The sequence below is a fragment of the Canis lupus genome, chromosome 14, assembly GCF_011100685.1.
Source record: "Canis lupus familiaris isolate Mischka breed German Shepherd chromosome 14, alternate assembly UU_Cfam_GSD_1.0, whole genome shotgun sequence".
NCBI classification, from domain to species: domain Eukaryota; kingdom Metazoa; phylum Chordata; class Mammalia; order Carnivora; family Canidae; genus Canis; species Canis lupus.
The window spans coordinates 13,892,463-13,916,416 of record NC_049235.1 but is presented as its reverse complement, the minus strand read 5'-3'; the positions used below and the strand labels follow the sequence as shown (position 1 = coordinate 13,916,416).

At 34.8% G+C, this 23,954-nt stretch overlaps 2 protein-coding genes across 15 annotated transcripts in view; one reads left to right on the top strand and one right to left on the bottom strand.

Moving 5' to 3' along the window:
- SLC25A40 (solute carrier family 25 member 40) overlaps positions 1–5,371 on the top strand; it is a 52,472-nt gene extending 47,101 nt beyond the window's left edge. For 3 of the 7 annotated variants that reach the window (XM_038556700.1, XM_038556699.1, XM_038556697.1), the window contains 2 exons: positions 1,243–1,323; positions 1,711–5,371. In XM_038556700.1, coding sequence (XP_038412628.1) covers positions 1,243–1,323; positions 1,711–1,823 — 194 coding nt within the window. In that variant the 3' untranslated portion in view covers positions 1,824–5,371. The remainder of the gene's footprint in view (positions 1–1,242; positions 1,324–1,710) is intronic. The other 4 variants (XR_005369351.1, XR_005369350.1, XM_038556698.1 and 1 more) reach the window with 4 other exon arrangements.
- Positions 5,119–23,954, bottom strand: part of RUNDC3B (RUN domain containing 3B) — a 168,928-nt gene continuing 150,092 nt past the window's right edge. For 3 of the 8 annotated variants that reach the window (XM_038556690.1, XM_038556694.1, XM_038556692.1), the window contains 3 exons: positions 23,413–23,534; positions 19,087–19,173; positions 5,119–7,892 (listed from right to left, as the gene is read on the bottom strand). In XM_038556690.1, coding sequence (XP_038412618.1) covers positions 7,747–7,892; positions 19,087–19,173; positions 23,413–23,534 — 355 coding nt within the window. In that variant the 3' untranslated portion in view covers positions 5,119–7,746. The remainder of the gene's footprint in view (positions 7,893–19,086; positions 19,174–23,412; positions 23,535–23,954) is intronic. The other 5 variants (XM_038556693.1, XM_038556696.1, XR_005369349.1 and 2 more) reach the window with 4 other exon arrangements.

Sequence of the window (23,954 nt, the reverse complement as noted above, 5' to 3'; positions counted from 1 at the left end):
AGACACTGCTATTTATAAACATGAGATTTGAGATAATGAGCCCCCCATTCCATTAAGTGGCAAAATTCTAAAAAGCCACTTTTGAAAGCTCTCTTTCTCCCAACTTTTCCCTTTTTTCCCTGGGCATGCTTAGTAATACATACTTTCATCTTTCTTAATGACTCCAAGTTGTTATGCACGGTCACACTGACTATCTTAGAGTCTTATAATGCAGCTCTGAGCAGCTAATGAGGATAATATAGCAGAGTTTGCCCATCATCCAGCTGATCTCAAACCAAGACTTTGACAACTTCAGCACGTCATGTCAGTGCATACATGGTAGTATGCTTGCTTCTTAGATTCTTTTTTTACTTACTGCATCTAGTAATCTGTGGGCTAAGCCAGCTGCTTAGAATCATTGTGTAAAATGAAGGTAAGTAAACTTTGTGCATGGGTTGCTCATTCATAGCTGAATGTTTCAACCTTGGCAACATATATTTTTGTTGTTTTTTAAAAATAAATAGTTTTTTTACTGTCTGATATTTGAATGGTTGCAAATGAGACATTACTGTTATTTAAAGACTAGAGATGCCAAGTGAAGTGTGTGCTTTTATAACTGTGTACTTCTAGTGATTGTACAATTTGAAATACTTTTTATAAAGTTTTATAAAAATGCAGAATTTTATTTTTTAAAAAAAGGCTAAACCTGGAGGATACAAGACTGATATAATTGATAGCAAGACTGGCACACCTATTCAGAAAGGTTTTAATAAAGGCAGACCTCCCTAGAGAGAATGAGCTATTTTTTCAGAACCTCTTCTTAGAAAAAAGCATTTTTAAAAAATGTGTGCAATAAAAATTTAATGAAAAATAGTTATCAGGGCTTGTTTGGCTTTGGGAACCCCATGAAGATTTCTACACATCTTTTAAATTTTTCATTATGAAAGATTTTTAAAGCATGGAACAAAGTATAAAGGATACCACCCACCACCAAGCTTAAGAAACTTAATTCAGAAGAATCCATCTGTATATCCCTCCTTGATTATATCTAGTCCTATACACCTTTAACTTTAAATTTATGACCTTCTTCTAATTTTTCTTTTTAATGAATCCAACTGTTAAAAATAAGACGGGGTAAATTTTAGGTAAATCTGTTATAATGCAGTTACACATGCCCAAAGGTTGTAAACATTTTTATGTGTATTACTTGTGTTCAAAATTATTAAGTGGTAATTTATAATGTATCATTTGTTTAACATTTAGTTTCTATGCCTTTGCATATGTCAACCTGGGCTATCATGAAGAACATTGTTGCTAAGAATGGATTTGCAGGATTATTTACAGGTAAAATACTTGCTTTACCAGATTGTTAAATAAATGGTTACTTTTACTCTCAAATCTTTATCATCTTCCTAAATTAACTTTAAGCAGGAAATTATTGAAAACATTCCCTATTTATGAAAACAAACCACATTTATGATGTTGAAGCAAACATCTTTTCTGTAAGGAAAAGATTTACTATTAAAAAGACAAGATTTCTCTAAAAGTATCATGGAATTAAAGTGAGGGGATTGGAGGTAATTTGGCTTGTTCTTTGACACCAGTTTATGGCACAGTATGTGATACATCACTTCATTTAATCTGATCATTATCAGAATGAACTTTAAAAATTATATTATTTAAACATAAGGTAAGATTTATCCTGATTTTTTTTTTCTATTCTTTTTTCAGGCCTCATTCCCCGTTTAATTAAAATTGCTCCTGCTTGTGCCATTATGATCAGTACCTATGAATTTGGGAAGACTTTTTTCCAGACTCAAAATGCTCGAAGACAGCAATACTAGTGATGATATTTCAACTTGAAATAACAACCAAAGCCAAATAATAAGGTGGAGAGGTTAGGCAAGAACTCTTTCACCGTTATCTTAACATGATTTTATATATTTTACCTTATAATTTAAATGAGCAGTAATTTCTGCTTTGCCTATGAATTATAACCCTAATTTTAAAATAAATTTTGTTAACTTTTGAGATATTGAAAAAGATATTCCAGAAATCACAACCATTAAATGTTCATGTAAAGAAAAGAAAGATTATTCCTTAACACTGAAAGTGATAGTCTCTGAGAGTTTGATATTACAGGTTTTGGTGTAATGTCATTGGGAATGTGTCAGATATATCAGAATATTTTGAATTGTATGCTAATGAGGTAGAGTCTAGGAAAAAAAATGCCCAAGTCTTTTATACACACTTAAATCACGCACATAGATCTTTGAGTACTCTAACAAAGTAGGTAAATAGATGGCAGTCTTTAAACATTTGCATTTACCAAATTATTACTTTAATTGAAAGGCATTAGTTTTGTTTTTGTTTTTTTACCTCCTGTTGCTGTTTTAAGGCTTCATCATTATTAGGATTTCTTCGCCCAAAGGTACAGCTATTTTATCTTTATGAACCAGAATATAACTGTTTATGTGACAAAGATATTTTTGGTGACTAAAAGACTGTTTTATCTACTGTTTCCGCAAGAGAGGAGACTTTACTAATTATCTTAAATGTTTGGCACAGTGAATCTTGGTTGTGCAATGGAAAACCACATTATATTTAGAGTAGTAAAAATAATGTTAGTTTAGGAAGGGCCTCTGGTTTCAGCCATCTTAGATTTCGGTATCACTTTGTGGAGCTCTTGAGATCACTTGTATTTTCTTCTAACACGGAGATGATTATTATATTTTAAATTTTATTTATTCATGAGACACACAGAGAGAGAGAGAGAGGCAGAGACACAGGCAGAGGAAGAAGCAGGCTCCATGCAGGGAGCCCGACACGGGACTCCATCCCGGGTCTCCGGGATCATGCCCTGGGCTGAAGGCAGCGCTAAACCGCTGGGCCACCTGGGCTGCCCTAACACTGAGATTATTAACACAAGCCACAAAATATTTCCAAAATGTTCCTTGATTTTACACATTTCATGTTAATATGCTACATCAAGAGACAAAAGAGGCAGCAGTGGCCTTGAAAGAAATAGCTTTTAGTCACTGAAGCTTATACCTGTAGGACTGAAACAATGGTATGATGGTGGGACAAAAACAATGTTCTCTTTTTTTGGTTTTGACTGATTTCCTCAGGAGCTATATCCTATAAGAAAAGCACTTTATTGCAGTCTGTGTGTATGCTATGAAAATGTGAATTATTTTTTCCCCCTAAAATAGGGTAATATAGTTAAGTTAAAGATCTTTGGTGTTGGTAGAGGAATTAATGTATTTTGTATTAAAGTAGAAAAGAATTTATATGTTTCATCAGAAATAAGCTATATAGGGTTTATATGTAATCTTTTGTGTTTACTTGATACTGTGTTGATTTACCTTAAGTTTGGCAACACACAGATCTATAAAATTCTATATATTTATAACTTAAATTTTCATTACAATGTTTTATGCTTTCTTAAAATTATCACTGTGCTGCGAGCTTAATATTTTCATATAAAATCATTGTTAATGCTATACTTTATATAAGAAAGTTTATCTTGAACACTGTTGTTTAACAGTATTAAATTTAAATTTACCTTTGTTTTGTTATGCTTCTCTTTGGTAGAAAAGACAAACGTTTAAACTTATAATTATTAAGAAGCAGTCACATATTTCAACTTTATAGAAATAGAAGAAGGGAGATTCCAACTGCCCTTCCATCCCCAAAAATGGACTGCACTTACGGAAAATTCTTAGCATTTATGCCTAAAATAATAAACCAAATTCCGTAGTAGTTTTTCTACTACATATTACAGCCATTTATCTGGGTGAAAAGAAGGGTGAATTGAAACTTTCTCTATACTCAAGTGGTAAAGAAGCATTTATCCTTTATTTAAGCAAAACATATAGTAGCAACTGAAAAGCACTTGGCTAGAAATTATGTTTTCAGTGTTTCTGAAAGCAAATAGTCTAAATCTGTGTTAAATTTTCTAACATATACATTTACTTCCTTATGTGTGTGCACATTTTTTAAAAAGATAATCAAATATTACATGTTTGCCACCTTCCATATAATAGACATTTGATTTTTTTGAAAAAGTTGATAGGGAAGTTAAAATAAATTTTACTTTTAATTCTAGGAAACTATTTACTATGCTTATGTAGCCACATGACTCTTTTAAATTCCTCCCTCTTTCCAGAACATGAATTCCAGGGATATGGGAAAGTTCAGTGTGTCACTTTTTCTTTTTTTTCCAAAGTGAATTTTTAAAATAAATTTTAACCTATCAATCATTCAGCATCTACTCAGATCTTTTATATGGTAGGCAGTATAAAAAGCACTAAAGATAAGAAGTGCTTCATTCAGATACTGTCACTGGCTACAAGGAGATGGCAAAGCTGTGATTGACTTGAGGTCTGCAAGGGGAGCAGTGGGAAGGCTGAGGAATTCTCCACAGAGTTGGGGGCAGAGAGGGAGTGTCAGGAAATGTTTCTAAGGTTAGGACAGGTGATTGAATTAAACATACCTGGAGGTGGGAGTTTCAATCAGTCAATGGAATTTAGTCCCAGAGGAAAAAAAAACAGGAAGGCAACAGGAAACCAAGTATTTTTGCCACAGCTCTAATAATTATAGAGTTGGGTCTGATGATTTTTTTTCCCCAAGACCAGCATTTTTTTTTAACTGAAAAGAAAATAGGGTAGCACAGTTTAGCACAGCACAGAAAACACCAAAATGTGTCACATGTAGTAAGGCTAAGTCTTATGTAGTGAATTTGGGTTTAGTTGGGTTTTAGAGAAATAATCTCCAGTATGGAAAATGAGGACATACAGTAAGGATTGATTGGTTTGGACCAGAATAGACTTTGAAAAGGGACCATATTGACAATGATGTGATTTTATCTCCCTCTTCCTATCAGTTAAAAAGAACTGATGCTAAAAACAGAAGCTGCTTTGCTTCCAGAAGAACAAAGGAAACCAATATTTAAGAGCCCCGATGTTCAAAGCAGTCGTGTGACATTTCAGAGGTAATCCAGCTCATCTGTTGATCAAAATTGGAGATTTCACCTAACGATAGGAAGTTTTACAAAGAATTTCCATAAGTTGTAAATTTAAGACCCACTTTTAACCACTTGAAAACATGTGTGGAAATCTAATAAAGAGGACTTAAATAAAAAGTTTATATAATTTCATTTAATGCTGACATCATCTTGATGCCATCATAGGTTCTGAGAAGATGGTGATGTTTCCATTTTATAGGTGAGAAATCAAACATGGTTCTTACATAACTAGGTTAGCAACTACCAAAATTACTGCTGTATTGTACCACTTCGACAGATACTGTGTATTGTAAAGCAAGTCATGTTACTTTTTTAAAATAAAAGATATTTAATTTAATATCAGTTGAAATAAAGATTTCTCCAAAACCTTTTGTCATATTATTAGTATTTTAGGTGTTGAATAATACACATTTACCATACTTGCTAAAACAAAAAGGTCAGTGTACAACTTGAATCCAGTAACTTGTCTTGAACGAAAAAATAAAACCACTAATGCATGGTACAAAACATTTAATACACATGCAACAAGTATAGTACAAGGCAACAAAATACACATGGAAATATTAGCATATAATTCAGCATTCTGTTTTGGGTAGGGTGTGTAAACAATAAACACTACCACCTAAAATTAAAGATTGAGACATACATTGTTTCCTCATGCAAACATTAACTACATGTATAACTAACTAGTGTGAAATGAACTGTATAGAAACCTGAATTCACATTAGCAGATGAATTTTATACCAAGAGCTCCAAGAAAGGAGGAAAAGTCATGATCCTCAGATGTCATGTTTAAATCTGCATTTAGCAGCACATTAAGATGCACAAGTTACTGTATGCATTAGACAAATCTGAAAAATGTTATCAATTATGGAATCTTGATTTTCCCTTATAAAAATGTATGGACAAAATTTAACAATGATTTTTTTTTAATTACTGAGGAATAGTAATTATCAGTTGAGAGTGGATCATGGATGATAAAGCATTTTAAACATTCTGATCATTTTTTAGGAAAGCAGCAGTAGTGCTTAAGGCCAGCCTAAAAAATATTCTAGTTTCCCTCCTTAGCCATTTCTTATTCCCTCCTCCCTAGGTTTCCACTGTCCTTATTTTGTATTTTTCTTTCATCTTTGTGCCCATTAAAAATTGCTTTGGATACCCCACTCATAATAAGGTATACAGAATTAAGAGTACGTACCATTAAATGGTTAAAGAAACCATTTTTCAAGAATATTTGCATTTTTACAAGTGCTAAAGCCTTAAGCTAAAGGAATAAAGCTCTGAATATGTTCTGGTACATCTAGGACAACTTACTTTAACGGTTTCCAGGCCTCCTTTGTCCCTGAAATGACAGCATTTGAACTTTCATATAAGACTAGCCTTATTATCATTACCTTAAATTCCAAATTATGAGATTAGAGCTCTAAATATTGCACAGAACCACCACACTCCTACATTTCTAATACAAAGAATGATGTAACAAGTTCAGCTTGCCTCCTCTGAATAAAATAAATTGTTGTAGGGGAAACACTGTTTCTATATGTCCAAGCTAAGTTTGAATGCAGTATTTTATTAATAAACAAAAATAGCATATGAAGTCCCCATTAAGTATTGTGTCCTCTTCATGTAAACAATGTATAAAACTTCTTTGGCACAACTGATCGTGTTTTTCCTCATATTACTTACTATAGAAAATATACTTCATACATTTTGTCTTAATATGATGGGATTTTGATGGATGAACTATATAGTTCCAAAAACTGCAAAAAAAAAAAAATTTATAGCACTTAACTTTTTAAAAAACAAAACGATTTTTTTTTTTTACTTGTAGAAGTGCAGGGATTTTTACATTAGTATCAATTTTTAACATTAACATGGCATGATTCATTGCTGCACATGAGGGAGAACAAAACAGCACTGTTTGTCAGACACACTGTTGACTATGGTGATACTCTACTGATCCTTACTTGAAGGTTCTCAAATCCTCAAATGAACTTTCCAACATCTGTTCTACATTTTTAAATGTTTCCAAATATTGAGGAATATTTGATATTTTTAACCTTTTAAAATCTTGGGGAAACAATTTATTCATTTTACCAAAATGGTTTGAAATACTTTCCCTATGACCCCAACAAATTTAGTAATGGCCTAAGACATAATTCCTACAAAATTTATAAAGTGTTAATGGAATGTTGATGCCAAATGATAACTGTTAAAGAAAAACCAAGTAAGCCACTATGAAATGAGCTGAGAACCTTTTCCTCATACTAAAAACCAGGCATTTAAACATCAGAACCTAGGAGGAAATTAATGAAAAATGGTCAGTTTTAGAAAATGTGATCAATGAATAAAATAGTAAAAGAAAATACTTAGCTTATGTCTCTAGAATAAAACCTTGAACTCAGTCTCTGGTGATTATGGTACATTTAAATATATGCAAATCAGCTGAATAATAAATATACATCACAATTTATAATGGATTATTAATTTAGAGGATATTTGAAAGTTTTTAAAGCCTGTTCATTTTTAAACTTCCTCAGTGACAAATATAAGAATCTTAAAATGGCAAGATCTTTTTCACTCAGAATGGCACATGTAATGGACTGAATTCTCTAATAGAAGCAATAGAATTCCAGACATGTGCCAGAACAATATAAAATTCCAAAGTTTTTCCCGGCAGTCAAACTTACGTAAATAGAACATTTGCAACATAAAAACTTTTGGCTTTTACATAAAATTTTTCAGGATGGAGTTAGGCCTGGACTCGTCATCTCTGTTGTGGGACTTGCAAGGTAGTCATTAGATTTGAGACTTGTTAGAGATTTGTAACTTGCCACTGATGTTAGAGACCCACAGAGACCGAGTAATGAGGGAGTATCTTCTTTACCTGGAAGTTAAGATAAAATAACAAATATTTAATTGCCCTTGAAGAATACCAAAAGATCCTATAAAACTAAAAACTTACAAAATACTGTAAACATACCTAATTACGTTTTTCTCTAGCTTCAGTGTTCCCTTCAAAAACCATTACCAGAGGATTACATGCGCTCCTCATAACAGTTCTAGATATGGAAGTCTGAGATACTGTGTTTTAGGACAAAAATAAAAACTACCTTTTTTTTTCAGAATATGTTCATGTTCAGTTAGTAAGGGATAATAACAGTACCAATGCCCAGGCCACAGAAATAGGAAATCCCTATGTAGGTAAGTAATGCAACAGAAGCATTACTTCAGTTCAGGAGAAGGGCTGGATTGGGAGAACCTTAACTCACTTATTGAACATTTATTCAGCATCTACCTTGCATCAGGAATTTGTCATGTACTGGACTGCAGTAGGCCCTGAAGAAAGATGGGCAGTTCTGTTTTCACAGCTGGGGAACACAAGTTCTCTCCAGAGTTGAGTAAGTTTGCAAATACTACCAAGAAGTGGCTTTTTGAGGCTGTGAAAGGCTGAGGTCTTTGAAAATTAGGTTTCCGAAGCAGATAAAGAGCTTCAGTTCTGTTCAGGGAAGTGTAAACTGGACCATACAGCAGGTGTTTCTGAATGCTGCTCTTTTAAATGGCCCCTCAGAAGTGTTCCCATTGTCCTTTGAACTCTAGTCCCACCTAGTTAATCCTGTATGATAATTATAGGGCTCTCTCTTTTTCTAAACTATACCCTAAGAAAGGACATGTAATTTGTTGTGTTCATTATTATATTCCCAGTGCCTAGCACACAGGAGATGCTTATTACATAATTAACGAATCATGATTCAGGAAGAACTGTACTGGGACCCAAGAGAGCTGTATGACCTTAGGAAAGGCATCTTCTTTGAGCCTAGTCTTTCCTTTGTAAAATACTAGAAGTGACAAGCAATGTTAACTTCACAGTTTTGCTAACAAGTAAAAGAGAGGAAAATACAACAGTGTTAGAAGGAGAGATGGAAGAGTAATTGTCAAATTCAAATTTAGAATGTTTATCATGTTATTTTGGGATCAAAAGATTTAGATGTTTCAAGGGCACTTTTAATGTTTAAGTTTAGAGACCCATTTGGGGCCAGAATCAATTTTCTGGAGTTCCTATTAAATGCTCCTTCAACTCAACTGCTTTGGACAGTCTTTCTAAATTTCTACTTTAAGTATAGAATTCAGTGGCATTAATTACATCCATGGTACTGTGAAACCATTACCACTATTTCCAAAAATTTTCATCACCCCAAACAAATTCTCTACCCATTTAAGCAGTAACTATCCGTTGTCCCCTTACCCTCAGTCTCTGAAAATTCTAAACTACTTTCTATCAATCAATCAGTCGACCATACATCATTCTTACAAGTGGAATCATACAATAGTTACCCTTTTGTGTCTGGCTCTATTTCCCTTAGCATGTTTTCTAAGGTTCATCCATGTTGTAGTGTGTATCAAAATTTCATTTCTTTTTTATGGATCAGTAGCATCCTGCTGTATGTATACACTACTTTTTGTTTATCCATTCATCTGTATTGACACTTGGGTTATGTTTACCTTTTGAGTACTGTAAACAATGCTGCTACAAATACTGGCACACAAGTATCTGTTTGAGTCCTGTTTTCAATTCTTTGGGAGTTAGAGAATAATATAAATATTATACAGTAATGCAAAAGACTAAATGTTTAACACAGTTACACAATGAGGTACTACAGAACTGTAAAAGAAAATCTGAAGGATCTCTCTGTAATGCTAGATAGTGATTTCTAGGACATACTGTCAAGTAGAAAAAGCAAAGTGCAGATTAGAGTATAGCATGTTGCCTTTTATCTAAGAAAGGGCGACATAAATTATTTGAATTGACATTTTAAAAATGGATAATTCAAAAACTAATAAAACTGGTTAACTGTGAAAGTGGAAGTGAACAGAACTGAGATGAACTTTAAGCACAGTAATTTGACTCTAGCATATATTCTCAAGATAAAATAACTAGAAATCCTAGACTATTTTAAATAACCATATTTTCATAATAAACCGATATCTTGAAATCTCTATAATATGAAAAAATAATTATATTCATATAAATGAGGAATCAATATTTTCATCATTAGATACCAAAACATAAAATCAAGTACACAGAAACCCTGAATCTTAAATTAGAATTGTAAAATAAATTTAAAGTGTATTTTTCTTTAAAAATAAATCCCTAACACTTCCATAGGCTAGAAACAATGACCATTCCAGCAACAACAAGAACCTGTATAAGCCCAAATTATGGTCTCTAACATTTCCTAGTATAAAGAAGGTAGGACACAGGAGTCCTATTTAAGGGTCTCTCAATGTTCAAAAAGGACAGTAACCTCCCGACGAGATGTGCTGACAAAGACACATTATTCACGTTGTATTGTATGTTTAACCTGAATATGATAATAACATCAGACAAATCTAAATTGTTGGACATTTAACAAAACTGGTTTAGGCTCTTCAAATATGTAAATGTGTATGAGAGAAAAAGGAAAGTATTCTACTCAATGAAAGGACCCCAGAGAGATTGATAAGTAAATGTAATATGTGACCCTTGAATGGATCCTGAACAAATAAAGGCTTGTAAAGGTCTTTTATTACTGGACAAGTTGAGATACGTATATTAACAAATTATCAGGTAATATACTGATGTTAAATATCTTAACTAAGGGTCATATGGTGTGGCTTTGTAAGAAGACATCCTGATCCCTAGGAGATATATGCTGTTGTATTTACAGATGAAGTTTATGATACCTGCAGTTTACTTCAAATGGTTAAGCATAATAGGGCAGATGTCTGAGTAAATGGAGGGAGTCTGTGCCCACAAGAGCAAAAGCAAGACAATGCCAAGTGTGACAAAATGGTAACAGGTGAATAGTGGTAAAGCATACAGCGGTGTTCATTCTTTCAACTTTTCTGTAGGTTTGAAATTATCCAAAAAAGTTGGAGTGGGGGGAGAAGACAAAGGTACACGAAGTCTTCAGTTGTGCCCCAAGGAAACAAACCATACAGCAGAGCTGACTAGGGCATATTCAGGAAAGCATGGGGCAGGGAGGTGTGGGGGGGAGGGGGAGTGTAATCTACTTATAAAAGCCTTCAAAGACACCTGTCCAGCCTCTGAAAATACTGATGCTGTGGAACATGCAGGGCAGTGTGTTACCCTTAAGGAAGCCAAGAGACTTCACTGTAAGCCTTCATTTAAATATAAAAGTGAAAAAATGTGCAGAAGAATCAAGGTGGTTATGTTGTGATTGTAGCCATCCAACTATAAAAGGAAATAAAATATAAAAAGGAAATAAGCAAAAGGAAATAGTTGTTAAGGCAGAGAGTGATAGGGGATTATTCCAAAATATTCTTGCATATCGTGATGTCAGCAGTTAACACACATATGTGCATATACATAAAATTATCACAATGGACTAAAAAATAAGTATGTTAAAATCTGTGTTGATGAAATTTTAAAAGCAACTTTTTGATACAAGAGGAAAGAACTAGGTTCTTTTAAGGTTAACTAAAACTTTCTAGCCTAGATGAATGGAAAAGTGGTAATTCCCTAGCAGAAACAAATTAGTCATAAGAAGCAGCAAATAGATTTCCTCCTTTTTTTTTTTTTTAAGATTTTATATATTTATTTGAGAGAGCGCACTAGTGAGGTGAGTGGCAGAGGGACAGGGAGAGATAGACTCTCCACTGAGCAGGGAGCCTGACACAGGGGCTCCATCCAGGACCCCAAGATCATGACCTGAGCCAAAGGCAGGTGCTTAACTAAGCCATCCAGGCACCACTAGATTCTTGTTTTATAGCAAGAAAGATCCGTTCTGTTTTAAATGTATTGAGAGAGTCTAGACTCTACAAGTCTTCAGATGGTAGTGCTACAAATGTGACTAAGTTAGAAGTCATTCATTTAGCGCAATGCCAGACACTGTGATAAAAATAAAAAGAACCACTTCTTGCCTGTAAGGAACTTAATGTAAGGTAGAAACATACACAAACAGAAAATTCTAATAAAGTGCAGTAAGAACAGTAAGTAGAAGTGAGATCACCAACTCTATAAGAAAGTCTGAGTGGGGAGGAAGGGGTCAATGAGGAAATGAAAAGGCAGTAAATTGTATCCTAATTTTAAGGAATGACTACAGAGATTCCTTAGGTATTAGCATAAACCCAGGAACACAGGGAAAATGTTATATTAATCTGCTTTGTAAGCAACATGTTACCTTTTTGTGATCAAAGTTCAAGAAAAGGGGTGAGCCTCATTTTGTGCAATAAAATTTCAAACTATTGGAAACCAATGTGTGTGGTAGTTGTAGCTGGCGAAGAGGGAATTACTAGGACATATTTGTTTTTGCATGTATATGTATGAACTTGGTCACACATGTCCATACTGATATCTCTTTAGCTGAGTTACTTATATACTGATTAAAATAGCTCCCAAAATTATTACTTTCCTTTAAAATTAATAGTTGTTCAGAGCAAAGCACGAAAACATGTAAATTTCACTGAAGCAAATACTCATTACAAAAATTACGGCAATTCACACTTCCTTGTAAAACAACACAAAGGGCTCAGGAAAAACCCTGCAAGTAGATGAAACTTGATGACATACGCCAAAGGACTGCTATTGCATGCCAAGTGTGCAATTGGAGGCAGAAGACATTCCTCAGACTAGATAAAAGAAATTTTAGAGCAACAAGTAATTGGTGGGACTGATTGACGTACCATGCGGATTTCTGTTAGGATCTGAACCTCAACTTGTCATGGAATTCCTGTGCCCTTTGAAGAGAAACTGTTTAATTTCCAGAAGTGTTTAACTGAGGAAGAAAACGAAGCTCTAAGTTAGGTGAATAGGAAAGTACTCACATAAAAATATGTAGAATACTTGGTAAATTGGGAGAAAACCCCTGTATCAAAGGAGGATTGTTTTAGGAAATGGTTTGATGTTGGCACACAGAATGATACTTTAAGCAAAAGCATAGCCAACGGCTCTTGATTAAATGATTCAGAAGAGACTGACTCTGAATATGAAGAAATTTTTTACAATTGAATTTACTTTTATTTTCCTTTTTATAGATGAGTGACATTAACTTTTTAAACTTATGTTTAAAGTCTAATAATAAAAGAATGATCATAAAAGAAAATGATTCCATTAACAATAGAATCTAAAAGGATAAAATGCTTAGGAATACATTCATATAAAGAAGTGCAAGAGTTGTACATGACAACTATAAACTATTGTTGAAAAAATTCAAAGCTGAAATAAGTGGGGAAACATCTCACTTCTCCATGTAAACTGTTTAGAAGACGATATAGTTAAGATGGCAATATTTCTTAACTACAGATTCATTAATCTACAGATTCAGTGTAATTCCCATCAAAATTCTAACTGCCTTTTTTTTTCAGAAATGACAAATTGATTCTAAAATTCACATGGAAATCAATGGAGCCCAAATGGCCAAATCAATCTTGAAAAAGAACTAAGTTGTCCTGATTTCAAAACTTACTATAAAGCAAGACAGTGTGATACTGTAATATGGATAATGTAGCACGGGAACAGGCATACAGACCAATAATACAGAATTAAGAATCCAGGAATAAACCCATTAATGTATGGGTAATGCATTTCACAACAAGAGTTCTAAGACCATTCAGTTGGGGAAAGAAGAGTTTTTTTCAACAAATGGTCCAGGGGAAAATGAATATCCACTTGCAGAAGAATCAAGTTGGACAATTAGCTCACACCACATACAAAAATTTAAAATAGATAACATATGTCAATGAAAATCTAAAACTTATATGTAAAACCCTTAAAAAGAAATATAGGAGTAAATCTACATGACCTTGGATTAGGAAATGGTTTCTTAGATGTGACAGCAAAAGCACAAGCAACCAGGAGAAAACGATTTAAATGAGACTTTATCAAAATTAAAAATTTGTGAGTCAAAGAACACTAGCAAGCAAGTAGACATCCCTCAGAGTGAAAAAAATATTTGCAAATCATACAGCTTGATAAGATTCTATTATCCAGAATACACTACTGCAACTCAAAAAGGCAATGGAATTTTTAAACAGAGAAGTTGAACATTTATCTGAAATGATATGCAAATGACCAATAAGCACATGAAAAGATGTTCAACATTTTATTCATTAGGGCCATGCAAATCAAACCACAAAATTCCATCATACCCACTTAGGATGGTATAATTAAAAAGGTCATCAATAAGGCAGCCCTGGTGGCTTAGTGGTTTAGCGCCGCCTTCAGCCCAGGGCGTGATCCTGGAGACCTGGGATCGAGCCCCACGTCGGGTTCCCCAAACGGAGCCTGCTTCTCCCTCTGCCTGTGTGTCTCTCTCTCTAATAAATAGAATCTTAAAAAAAAAAAAAATCTACACATTTCATGCGACCTCTGTCAAAATACAACCAGCATTTTTCACAGAGCTGGAACAAACCATCCTAAAAATTTGTATAGAACCACAGAAGACCTGGAATCGCCAAAGCAGTCCTAGAAAAGCAAAGCAAAGCTGGTGGCATCATGTCCAGATTTCAAGCTATATTACAAAGCTGTAGTCATCAAGACAGTATGGTACTGGCACAAAAAAAAAAAAAAAAAAAAAAAAAAAAAGGTCATCAATAATAAATATTGGTGACGGTGTGGAACAAATGAAACCCCCCTTCATTGCTGGTGGGATTACAAAATGGAATAATCATTTTGAAAAAGTATGGCAGTTCCTCACATGATTAAACATATACTCCAGCCAATTCCATTCCTAATTATATACCCAAGATGAATAAAAATATATGTTCCCACAAAAATCTGTACATGAGTGTTGATAGCAGCATTATTCACAACAGCCCCAAATGCAAACTATCCAGATGTCCAAATGATGAATGAATAACAAATTGTGGTATATCCATATAATGGAATATTATTTGTACATAAAAGGGAATGAAGTACTAGTACTTGCTGCAACATGGACAAACTGAGAACACAATGCTAAGCAACAAACCTAGACAAGGGGTACCTGGGTGGCTCAGTTAAGCTTCTGACTCTTGATTTTAGCTCAGGTCTTGATCTCAGGGTCATGAGTTCAAGCCCCATATTGGGCTCCATGCTGGGTATGGAACCTACTAAAACAAAACAAAACACCTAGACAAAAATAGTTATATACTGTAGGATTGTACTATATGAAACATGCAGGATAGACAAATCCAAAGAGACAGAGAGTAGATTAGTAGCTGTCCAAAGATGGGGGGAGGGAGGCACTGAGACCCAACTACTAATAGGTGCAGGGCTTACCGGGTGATGGCAATGTTCTGTAATTAGTGGCAATGGTTGCACAACATTACCAGTATACTAAACACGACTGAAGTGTACACTTTACAATGGTCAATTTTATGTTATGTGAATTATAATAAAAAAATTGTTTAAGTCAAAAGGATTTTTTTGAGACAGAGTGAGTGCAAGTAGGAGGAGGGGCAGAGGGTCAGGGAGAGTGCATCCCAAGTAGACTTTGGGCTGAGCATGGAGCCCAATGCAGGCCTCGATATCATGACCTGAGCCGAAGTCAAGAGTTGAGCACCCAGTGAACGAGCCACTCAGGCACCCAAGGATCTTTTAAAATAAATATAAAAAATGCTAAGAGAGGGCAGCCCTGGTGGCGCAGCGGTTTAGCGCCGCCTGCAGCCCAGGGTATGATCCTGGAGACCTAGGATCGAGTCCCACATCGGGCTTCCTGCATGGAGCCTGCTTCTCCCTCTGCCTGTGTCTCTGCCTCTCTCTCGCTCTCTCTGAATGAATAAATAAATCTTTTTAAAAAAATGCTAAGAGATATGTAAACAATATTTTAGGATTTAATTGTTGGCTTTTTTCTTTTTTTGGGGGGGGCTACATAAAGTAACAGCATCCTAGACTTGCTGAAATATGGATAGCAACCAGTAGTTATAAGCATAGTAACTGTCATATATGAAGGGGTTAGTAAATCCTTGAAAAGAATGACAACTTCTCACTCTATCAACAATTATGGTACCATTTAACTTCTGAGATTTTCTTTTTTAAGATTTTATTTATTTAGAGAGAGTGCATGCATGCAAATGGGGGTAGGGGGATAAGGACAGAGAGAATCTCAAGCAGATCCCATGCTGAGTGCAGAGCCTTTATGCAGGGCTTGCTCTCACATTCCTGAGATCATGACCTGAGCCCAAACCGAGTTGGACACTTAACCAACTGAGCCACTCAGGCAACCCGAGGTATTCTTTTATTTAATAATCAGTAGGAATGTAGAATTGCTTGTTTTATACCTTTTCAAATTATTCATTAAAATATGTTCTTGAGGAATGTAAACGATGGGAATATGTAAAGGCATAAAAGGCCTGAACCAAGTTTTAGAATACAAGCATAAATTTCTATTTTCTCAAGTCATTAGTAACAAATCTCTATTTCCTTAGGGTCTTTTTAAAATTTATTTAAGAAATCTCTACACCCAATATAGGGCTCGAACTCACAACCTTAAAATCAAGAGTCATATGCTCCTCCAACTGAGCCAGCCAGGTGCCCCACAGATCTCTAGTTCTCAAGGCTCTCCATATGGAGTTCTTAATAAAAATATTTTTAACTAAGAATGCATAAAATGTAACAATCATTTATAGTTCCACCACCAAGATTAACTACTTTTAAATCTTGACTTATTTGGCATCTAATGTTTGTTTTTTTAAAAAAACCATCTACTATGTTTGTAAATGTGACATATACTATAAAAATTTAATCAACACAGTAAAGCACACAAAAAATCTTAAATAAAATACTATCCAGCTTACATTCTGACAGAAAAGGAGAATATTTTAAAATTCGGATGATATCTCAAATGTCTTCTAGGTAAAGAGTTTTCATTTTATTTTTAACTGGGATTCAATATAAGAAGAGGCCACTGAAAGAAAGGCTGGAATTCCAACATAAATCTTATAATTTAGAAGATACTTAGTATGAATAATGGTTATAATTTTGTCCACCAAGTCTTGAGTATTAACCGCAAGCATCAATTTTAGAATTATCTGTTGAACTCTCAAAACCCAACAGTTAAATAAAAAGGTAATCCAATTAGAGAGCAGGTAAAATTAATGAAGAGGTATTTCACTGGAATACATAGTTGAGAAATAAGCACACAAAAAGATACGGAACATCATTTGCCATCAGGGAAATACAAATCAAAACCATAATGAGATATGACTGCATATCAAATACAATGGCAAAAATAAAAAAGTGACACCACCCAATGCTGGCAAGGAGGTAGAGAAACTAAATCCCTCATCCCTTGCTAGTGGGAATGAATACACAATGGTTCAATCTGAAAAATCGTTTGGCAGTTTCTTGGAAAGCTAAACATGCAACCACCATACAATTTAGCAACAATACTCCTAGGTATTTATCCCGGAGAAATGAAAATAAGTTCACAGAAAAACTTGCAAACAAATGTTCACAACAGTGTTGCCCATTTGGGCTGCCACCACAGAAATACCATAAACTGAGTGGCTTATAAACAAGAAAAATGTATTTTCTGTTTTTTATTTCTCAGAATTCTAGAGGCTGGGAAATCTCAGATCCAGTTACCTGCAGATCCCGTGTCTAGAGATGGCCTGTTTCTTGGCTCACAGACAGCAATCTTCTCACTTGGTCTCGTGACTGAAGGGGCCAGGGAACAATCTGGGGTCTCTTTTTAAGACACTAATCCCATTCATGATGGCTCCACCCTCCTGACCTAATTCCCTCCCACATTCTTCTATCATCACACTAGAGATTATGAATTTGGGGGACACATATATTCAGACTAGAGTAGCAGTTTTACAGCCCCCAAATGGAAACAACTCAAATGTCCTTCAATTAGTGGCATTGTTTTTTAGGGTGATAATAAAACCATCCATACCATGGAATATTTTTTTTGCAGAGAAGGAAATAAGCCATTGATATGTTTAACAACTTTGACAGATCTCAGGGGAGCTATGCTGAGTGGAAAAAAGCTAATCCCAATGAGCTATACACTATCTGATTGATATGGTACTCTTCATAATTTCATGACAAAATGATAGTCATGGAGAAGAGATTAGCATTTGCCATGGGCTAGGGAAGGGGCAGACATAAGGCAAGGCTGGGAAGGAGGTAGGTGTCATCACTAATACAAGGGATTCTTGTGATGATGCAGCTGTTCTGTATCTTGACTGTGGCGATGTAGACATACACCTATGCATGTGATAAAACTGCATGGAACTAAAAACAGAGGATGACACATAAATATGAAAGAAATCACTGCATTGTACTGTCAGTTTCCTGGATGTGATGATGTACAATGTCACCTCTGAGGCAAACTAGTGAAGGATACATGGATCTTTTTTTTTTTTTTTTTTTTTTAGGATACATGGATCTTAACTCTATGTGAATCCATAATTGCCTCAAAATTTGGAGATAATTTTAAAAATTATAGCTAGAGAAATTCCCTGCAGTGTGATAAGCATTCAGGGAAAACTGCAGAATGTGAAGGAATACTAAATGAGCAGCATAATCTTGTGACTATGTATTTCTGTTCTGCTTAAGTATTTCTTTGGAGTGAATTCCAAGGTGTATTATTGCTGGATTTAAAAACAGGAGCCGTATATAGATAGGAGTGTGTTAACTTTACATTAACTTAGGGAAGACTTAAAGGATTTCTTTCCATTTCCTTGACTCCACTTTTGTGTCTTTTAAGAATGGTTTATAAGCTTTCCTTATAATAGGAATAAATTTAACAAGAAATGTGCAAAGTCTAAAAATTTTATTTTCTCTGTTGCTATTTAACTTGTCCCCCCCAATAGAGTTTCTCCTTGCTTATTGTTTGTACATGTGAAAGCTACTGATTTCTGCATAATCTTATATTTTGCTACTTTGTAGGACTTTTATTCTAAGTATTATTTCTCGTTTTCCAGGTTCCTGCTATCATCTGCAAAAATCCAATTCTCGTGTCTCTAGAAATTTCTTCTTTAAATGCATTAGCTACTAGCATAATGTTATACAGTGGTAGAAATCAATCTGCATCTTAGTATCTCCTCATTAAGTAGGATGCTGATCTTAGGACAGAGACATTTACACATACCCATGGAAATGAAGTAGTATTCAGTTCTTCTGTTTTGAATATTTGTGTCATGCAAGTGTTGAATTCTATCCAGGGGTTTTTTGGCATCTGTGGAGATAATTTTTTCTATCTTAGATATGTTAGTTTTGTATTATATTAATAGACTTCCTAATATTGAAACAATCTTACATTCTGGGATTAAATCTGCATGGTCATAGTGTATCATCTCTGATGACCTGCTAGATTCTGCTCACTAATATATTATTCAGAACTTTTACATCAATATTGATAAGCGATACTAGACTATAATTTAAAAACAATTTTCACACTATATCAGGTTGTATTCATCCCCTATATTTTCATTTATTTGTTCTTTCTGCCCCTGTGATTAAATTAGCTAGGTCTCAAATTTGTTAATTTTTTTTTAAAGAATGGTTTTATTAATTAGATCTCTTTATCTCAATTTGTAGTTTTATCTTTATTATTTTCTTTATTGGCTTTTTATATATCTTGTTCTTTTCCTACTGTTTTCAGCTGAGAAATTTTATTCATTTTTTCATTTTTAATGAAGAGGTATATACATATTATGAATTTTCCTCTATTGCTTTAAGTAAATCTCACAGAGTCTGCTGTGATAGTTTTTAATATTTTTTATAAATTCACAATTACAGCTTATATTTCTTACTTCTATTTCTTTTTCTATATGATAACATGTCTTTTTGTTTTAACTTCATGTTATCTGGAATGGTTTGTAGTTTTGCTCTAGTTGTTACCTTTATACTACTAGGGAAGTGTAATGCTAAGTCTCATTCTCTTCCCCTTACAAGCTATTTGATCATTCTGCCTAGAAGCCCTGAATGTTTTCTTTATTGTTAATATCTAATAATTTTAGTAGATATGCCTTAGAGTTGATTAACACAGGTAATTTTCTAAGGCCCGTTGTCAGCTCTGTCAATTGATAGATTTCAGTCTTAATTTCCGGATTTTTTTTAATTTAAAGATTCAGTATTAGTTCTCCACTGTTTTACTTCTAGAGTGACTCAACTAATCTATACACTTTTAGAGTGACTCCACTAATCTATACACTTTATCTTTTTTTTTTAATGATTTATTTATTTAGAAAGGGAGAATGCGTGTGTGAGCAGAGGGAGGGCAGAGATAGAGGATCTCAGGCAGACTCCCCGCTGAACATGGAGCCTGATGCAGTGCTTGATCCCATGATCTGAGATCATGAGTTGAGCCAAAACCAAGAGTAAGAAATTTAACAGGAGCTATCCAGATGCCCCTAAATTTTATCTTCTTTGCTTGACTTCTAATTCAAACACTTCATGACTCATTTTACTTCTTTCTTCATCATGTTTTCATTCTCTTGGTTGCTTTCCTGCTTTTCTTCAATGTTCTATAATAAGTTCACTTCCAAATCTATTCTTTAGGCAGCTTATTCTTTAATATTTACTTCTGATATAATTTTTCCTTTTTTTCCCATTTCTTCCTAGAGTGTAATCAGCTATCAATTCATTTCCTTCTGTTTCTTGAACATTTTTTTGCTTTTTTGAGAGAGAGCACTAGCTGGGGGGCAGGGTACAGAAGAGAGGTGAGAGAGAATCTCAAGCAGACTCCCTGCTGAGCATAGGAGCTCCATGCAGGACTCGATCTCACAACCCTGGACAATGACCTGAGCTGAAATCAAGTAATTCTTAATCTGTTATTTAATCCTCAATTCTTAAAGCCAATACTTCTCTCTGTGTATACACACATTATTTTTTAGAGTAGTTTTAGGTTCACAGCAAAATTGAGCAGAATGTGCAAAGATTTTCTGTACCTCTGTACAAAGCTTCCCCCATTATGAATATATCCCACCAGTTTGGTACATTGGTTACAATGGAGAAACCTACACGAACACATCATTATCAACCAGGGTTCATTAGGGTTCACTCTTGGTGCTGTACATTCTACGAGTTGGACAAATTTACAATGACATGTATCCACCATTTTAGTATCATACAGAATAGTTTCACTGCCCTAAAAATTGCTTCATCCATTCATCTTTATAGTATAAAAATTACCCATTATCAATCTTGACTTATTACTATTAAAATGCATATAATAATAAATATATTAAAATACTAAACGGGTCTTTTACATAGAGTCATCATCACAAACAAATCCACTCATCAAACAGATTAATTTTTAAAATACACATAATTCTAAATTATGGCAGTGGATTCAGCTTATGTTCTATCTATATTCATGCCATGAAGATACTCTATTTTTCTATCTTTATTATCCACATCATCAAAAAAAGATTCATTTGTAGTCAGTACACATTATTTATAAACTATTAAAATAGACTTAAGGCCCTCTGAGAACATTTCAACAACTATCTTAAAAAAGGCAGAAAATTCAGCTTAACATAAGTTCCCATTGCCTGAGTCTGCTTGTTAATTGAATTTTTACTTTATACTATCTGTACCTTGTTCCTCACATTCTGTGATATTAATTCATTATATACTTATTCTATCAACCAATATTTAATAATTATCTATTATGTGACAGGCTCTGGTAATACATTGGTGGAAAATATGGATAAGATTCCTTACCCTCATAAAGCATACATTTCAGTGGGGAATTAGAGACTAGAATCATAATACACCAGAGGGCAATGTGATGGAGTGCCTGGGGTGAAACCAAGTAATACCTGATGGGGGAGGAGGTGGACACGAATATGGAGACGATGGTTATTTAAGGTATGAACACTTCTTTAAAGAGCTATTTCAAAAGAGATCTGATAACGAGGTTACCATACAAAGACCTTAAGAAAGAAGTTTCTTTTTTTTCTTTTTTAAGATTTTATTTATTTATTCATGAGAGACACACAGAGAGAGAGGCAGAGAGAGAAGCAAGGCTCCGTGCAGGAAGCCCAACGTGGGACTCGATCCCAGGTCTCTAGGATCATGCCCTGGGCTGAAGGTGGCGCTAAACCACTGAGCCACCAGGGTTGCCCAAGAAAGAAGTTTCAAGGGCACTAGGAAAAGCAGGTGCAAAGCTAGCTGAAGCAGGAACCAACCTGAAGGAATAGGTAGAAGGTCAGTATTCTAGGGTGCAGGGAGCTAGGAAAAGAATGGTATGAGAAAAAGCAGAAGCTGGCAAGGACACGATCATATAGGAGGCTATGACAAGCAGTCTGGATTTTATTCTGAATTCACTGAGAGCCATTGGAGATTTTTATGTTTGGGTATAATATTTTCTCATTTATGTTTTCTAAGATGACTGATTAACATATGGACAATGGACTGCATGAAGGCAAGAATGAGAGAGGAAAGACTCAAAGAAAAGCTTTTGAGTAGTTCATCCACGAGGCTTGCTCCACATGGCTTAGACGAGGGTTGTAATTGTGAAGATGATGACAAATAAGTGTAGGCAGCATGTCTTGCATAGGGCGCTGACAGGACCTACTGATAAACGGACGAGGAGTTGTAAAGGGGAAGAGTAGAACTTAGTAATGTGTGTAGTGGTGCTATTTATCGCAGTGGAGAAGACAGAGAAGAAATGGAGACCCAGAGGAGTGCAGGTCCCTAGTCCTCACCTCACACATGCTGGGATGCAGAGATAAAAGATGTGCATGCCCTATCATACCAGCACCACTCGTCCAACCCAAAGTGCTAGAGTCACAGCCTAAGCCTGTACTGGGGGCAGGAAAGAAAGCTACTGAAGTTTAAAAATACATAGACTTGAGTCTTAGAAAATGGAATGTGATCAATGAAAATGTCCTGAAAAGTTTTGGAATTGAACCATGATGTCATCCAGGAAGTTGAGACACAAAGGAAAGAGGGGTTGAAGGAGTACAGCTGAAAGCAGTAACAGCAGTTTGAGAAAACTCAAACTCTTTCATATTTATTCCCAAGGTTTTCAGAATATTCAATAAATGAAGTACCAAAAGTGACTCAAGAATGAGGAAGTGGTCAACTGTATCAAAAGCTGCTGAGAAGTTTAAAAGAATGAAGACCAAGAACTTTCTTTTGAACTGCAATATGGCAGGGGTGGACCAGCTTAATCAAAGTCATTTTAGTGATAGAGACACAAAAAGCCCAATCGGCATGGGTAAAAACAAAAACAGACAAACAACCAGTACAGGAAGTGATGAAATAAAGGAAAAAATGACAATCTTCTGAGAAGGTTATCCACAAACACATGAGAAAAAAACAAAAGCAGATCTTTTTAAATCATAATTGACAGCTTCATTCCCAGCATGCTTCACAGAACCATCACTGCTGTTCTTCAGCATTCCACACCCAAAGCATACACAGTAGGAAAAAGTAGTTTCCAAATAGACTTTGTTTTTCTTACCTTCACTGATTAAATTTAACGTGTCTTGTTTTCCATCTCCTTCTTGTGACTGACCTGGATCCAATGATGTCTGAGAAAGGCTAACTTCAGCTGATAACTGGTCAAGACTGTGATAACTTTTTCTGTAAAACAAGGGTGAAATGCTACTTGGATTTCTTCTCATAAAAAAAGAATTTCTAGAGATATTATTTAATGATCTGCTTCAATTTACTGAATTTCTGGCTTATTTCTCCCCAGTTATTCCCCTAAACTCTGTCTCTATTGTGGCTGCAATATGATCTCCATTTAACTTTTCCCTCCACCCTCTCTAGAGGTCTGTGTGTTTAATCTATTAAAAAAGGAAAAGAAAGACAACTTGTCAAACTAATTTAAATCCTTACACCAATTTTTAATTATCCAGCTAGTGAGAAAATGGGGACCTTCTGGTTATTACCAGTTTTCAAAGGAGCAGAAAATCTACAGATTATTCCTAATGCAGAAACCAAAACGATGTAACTTAATGACCCAGTATCTCCTAGGCGCTTGAAAATTCTTTAGTCTTG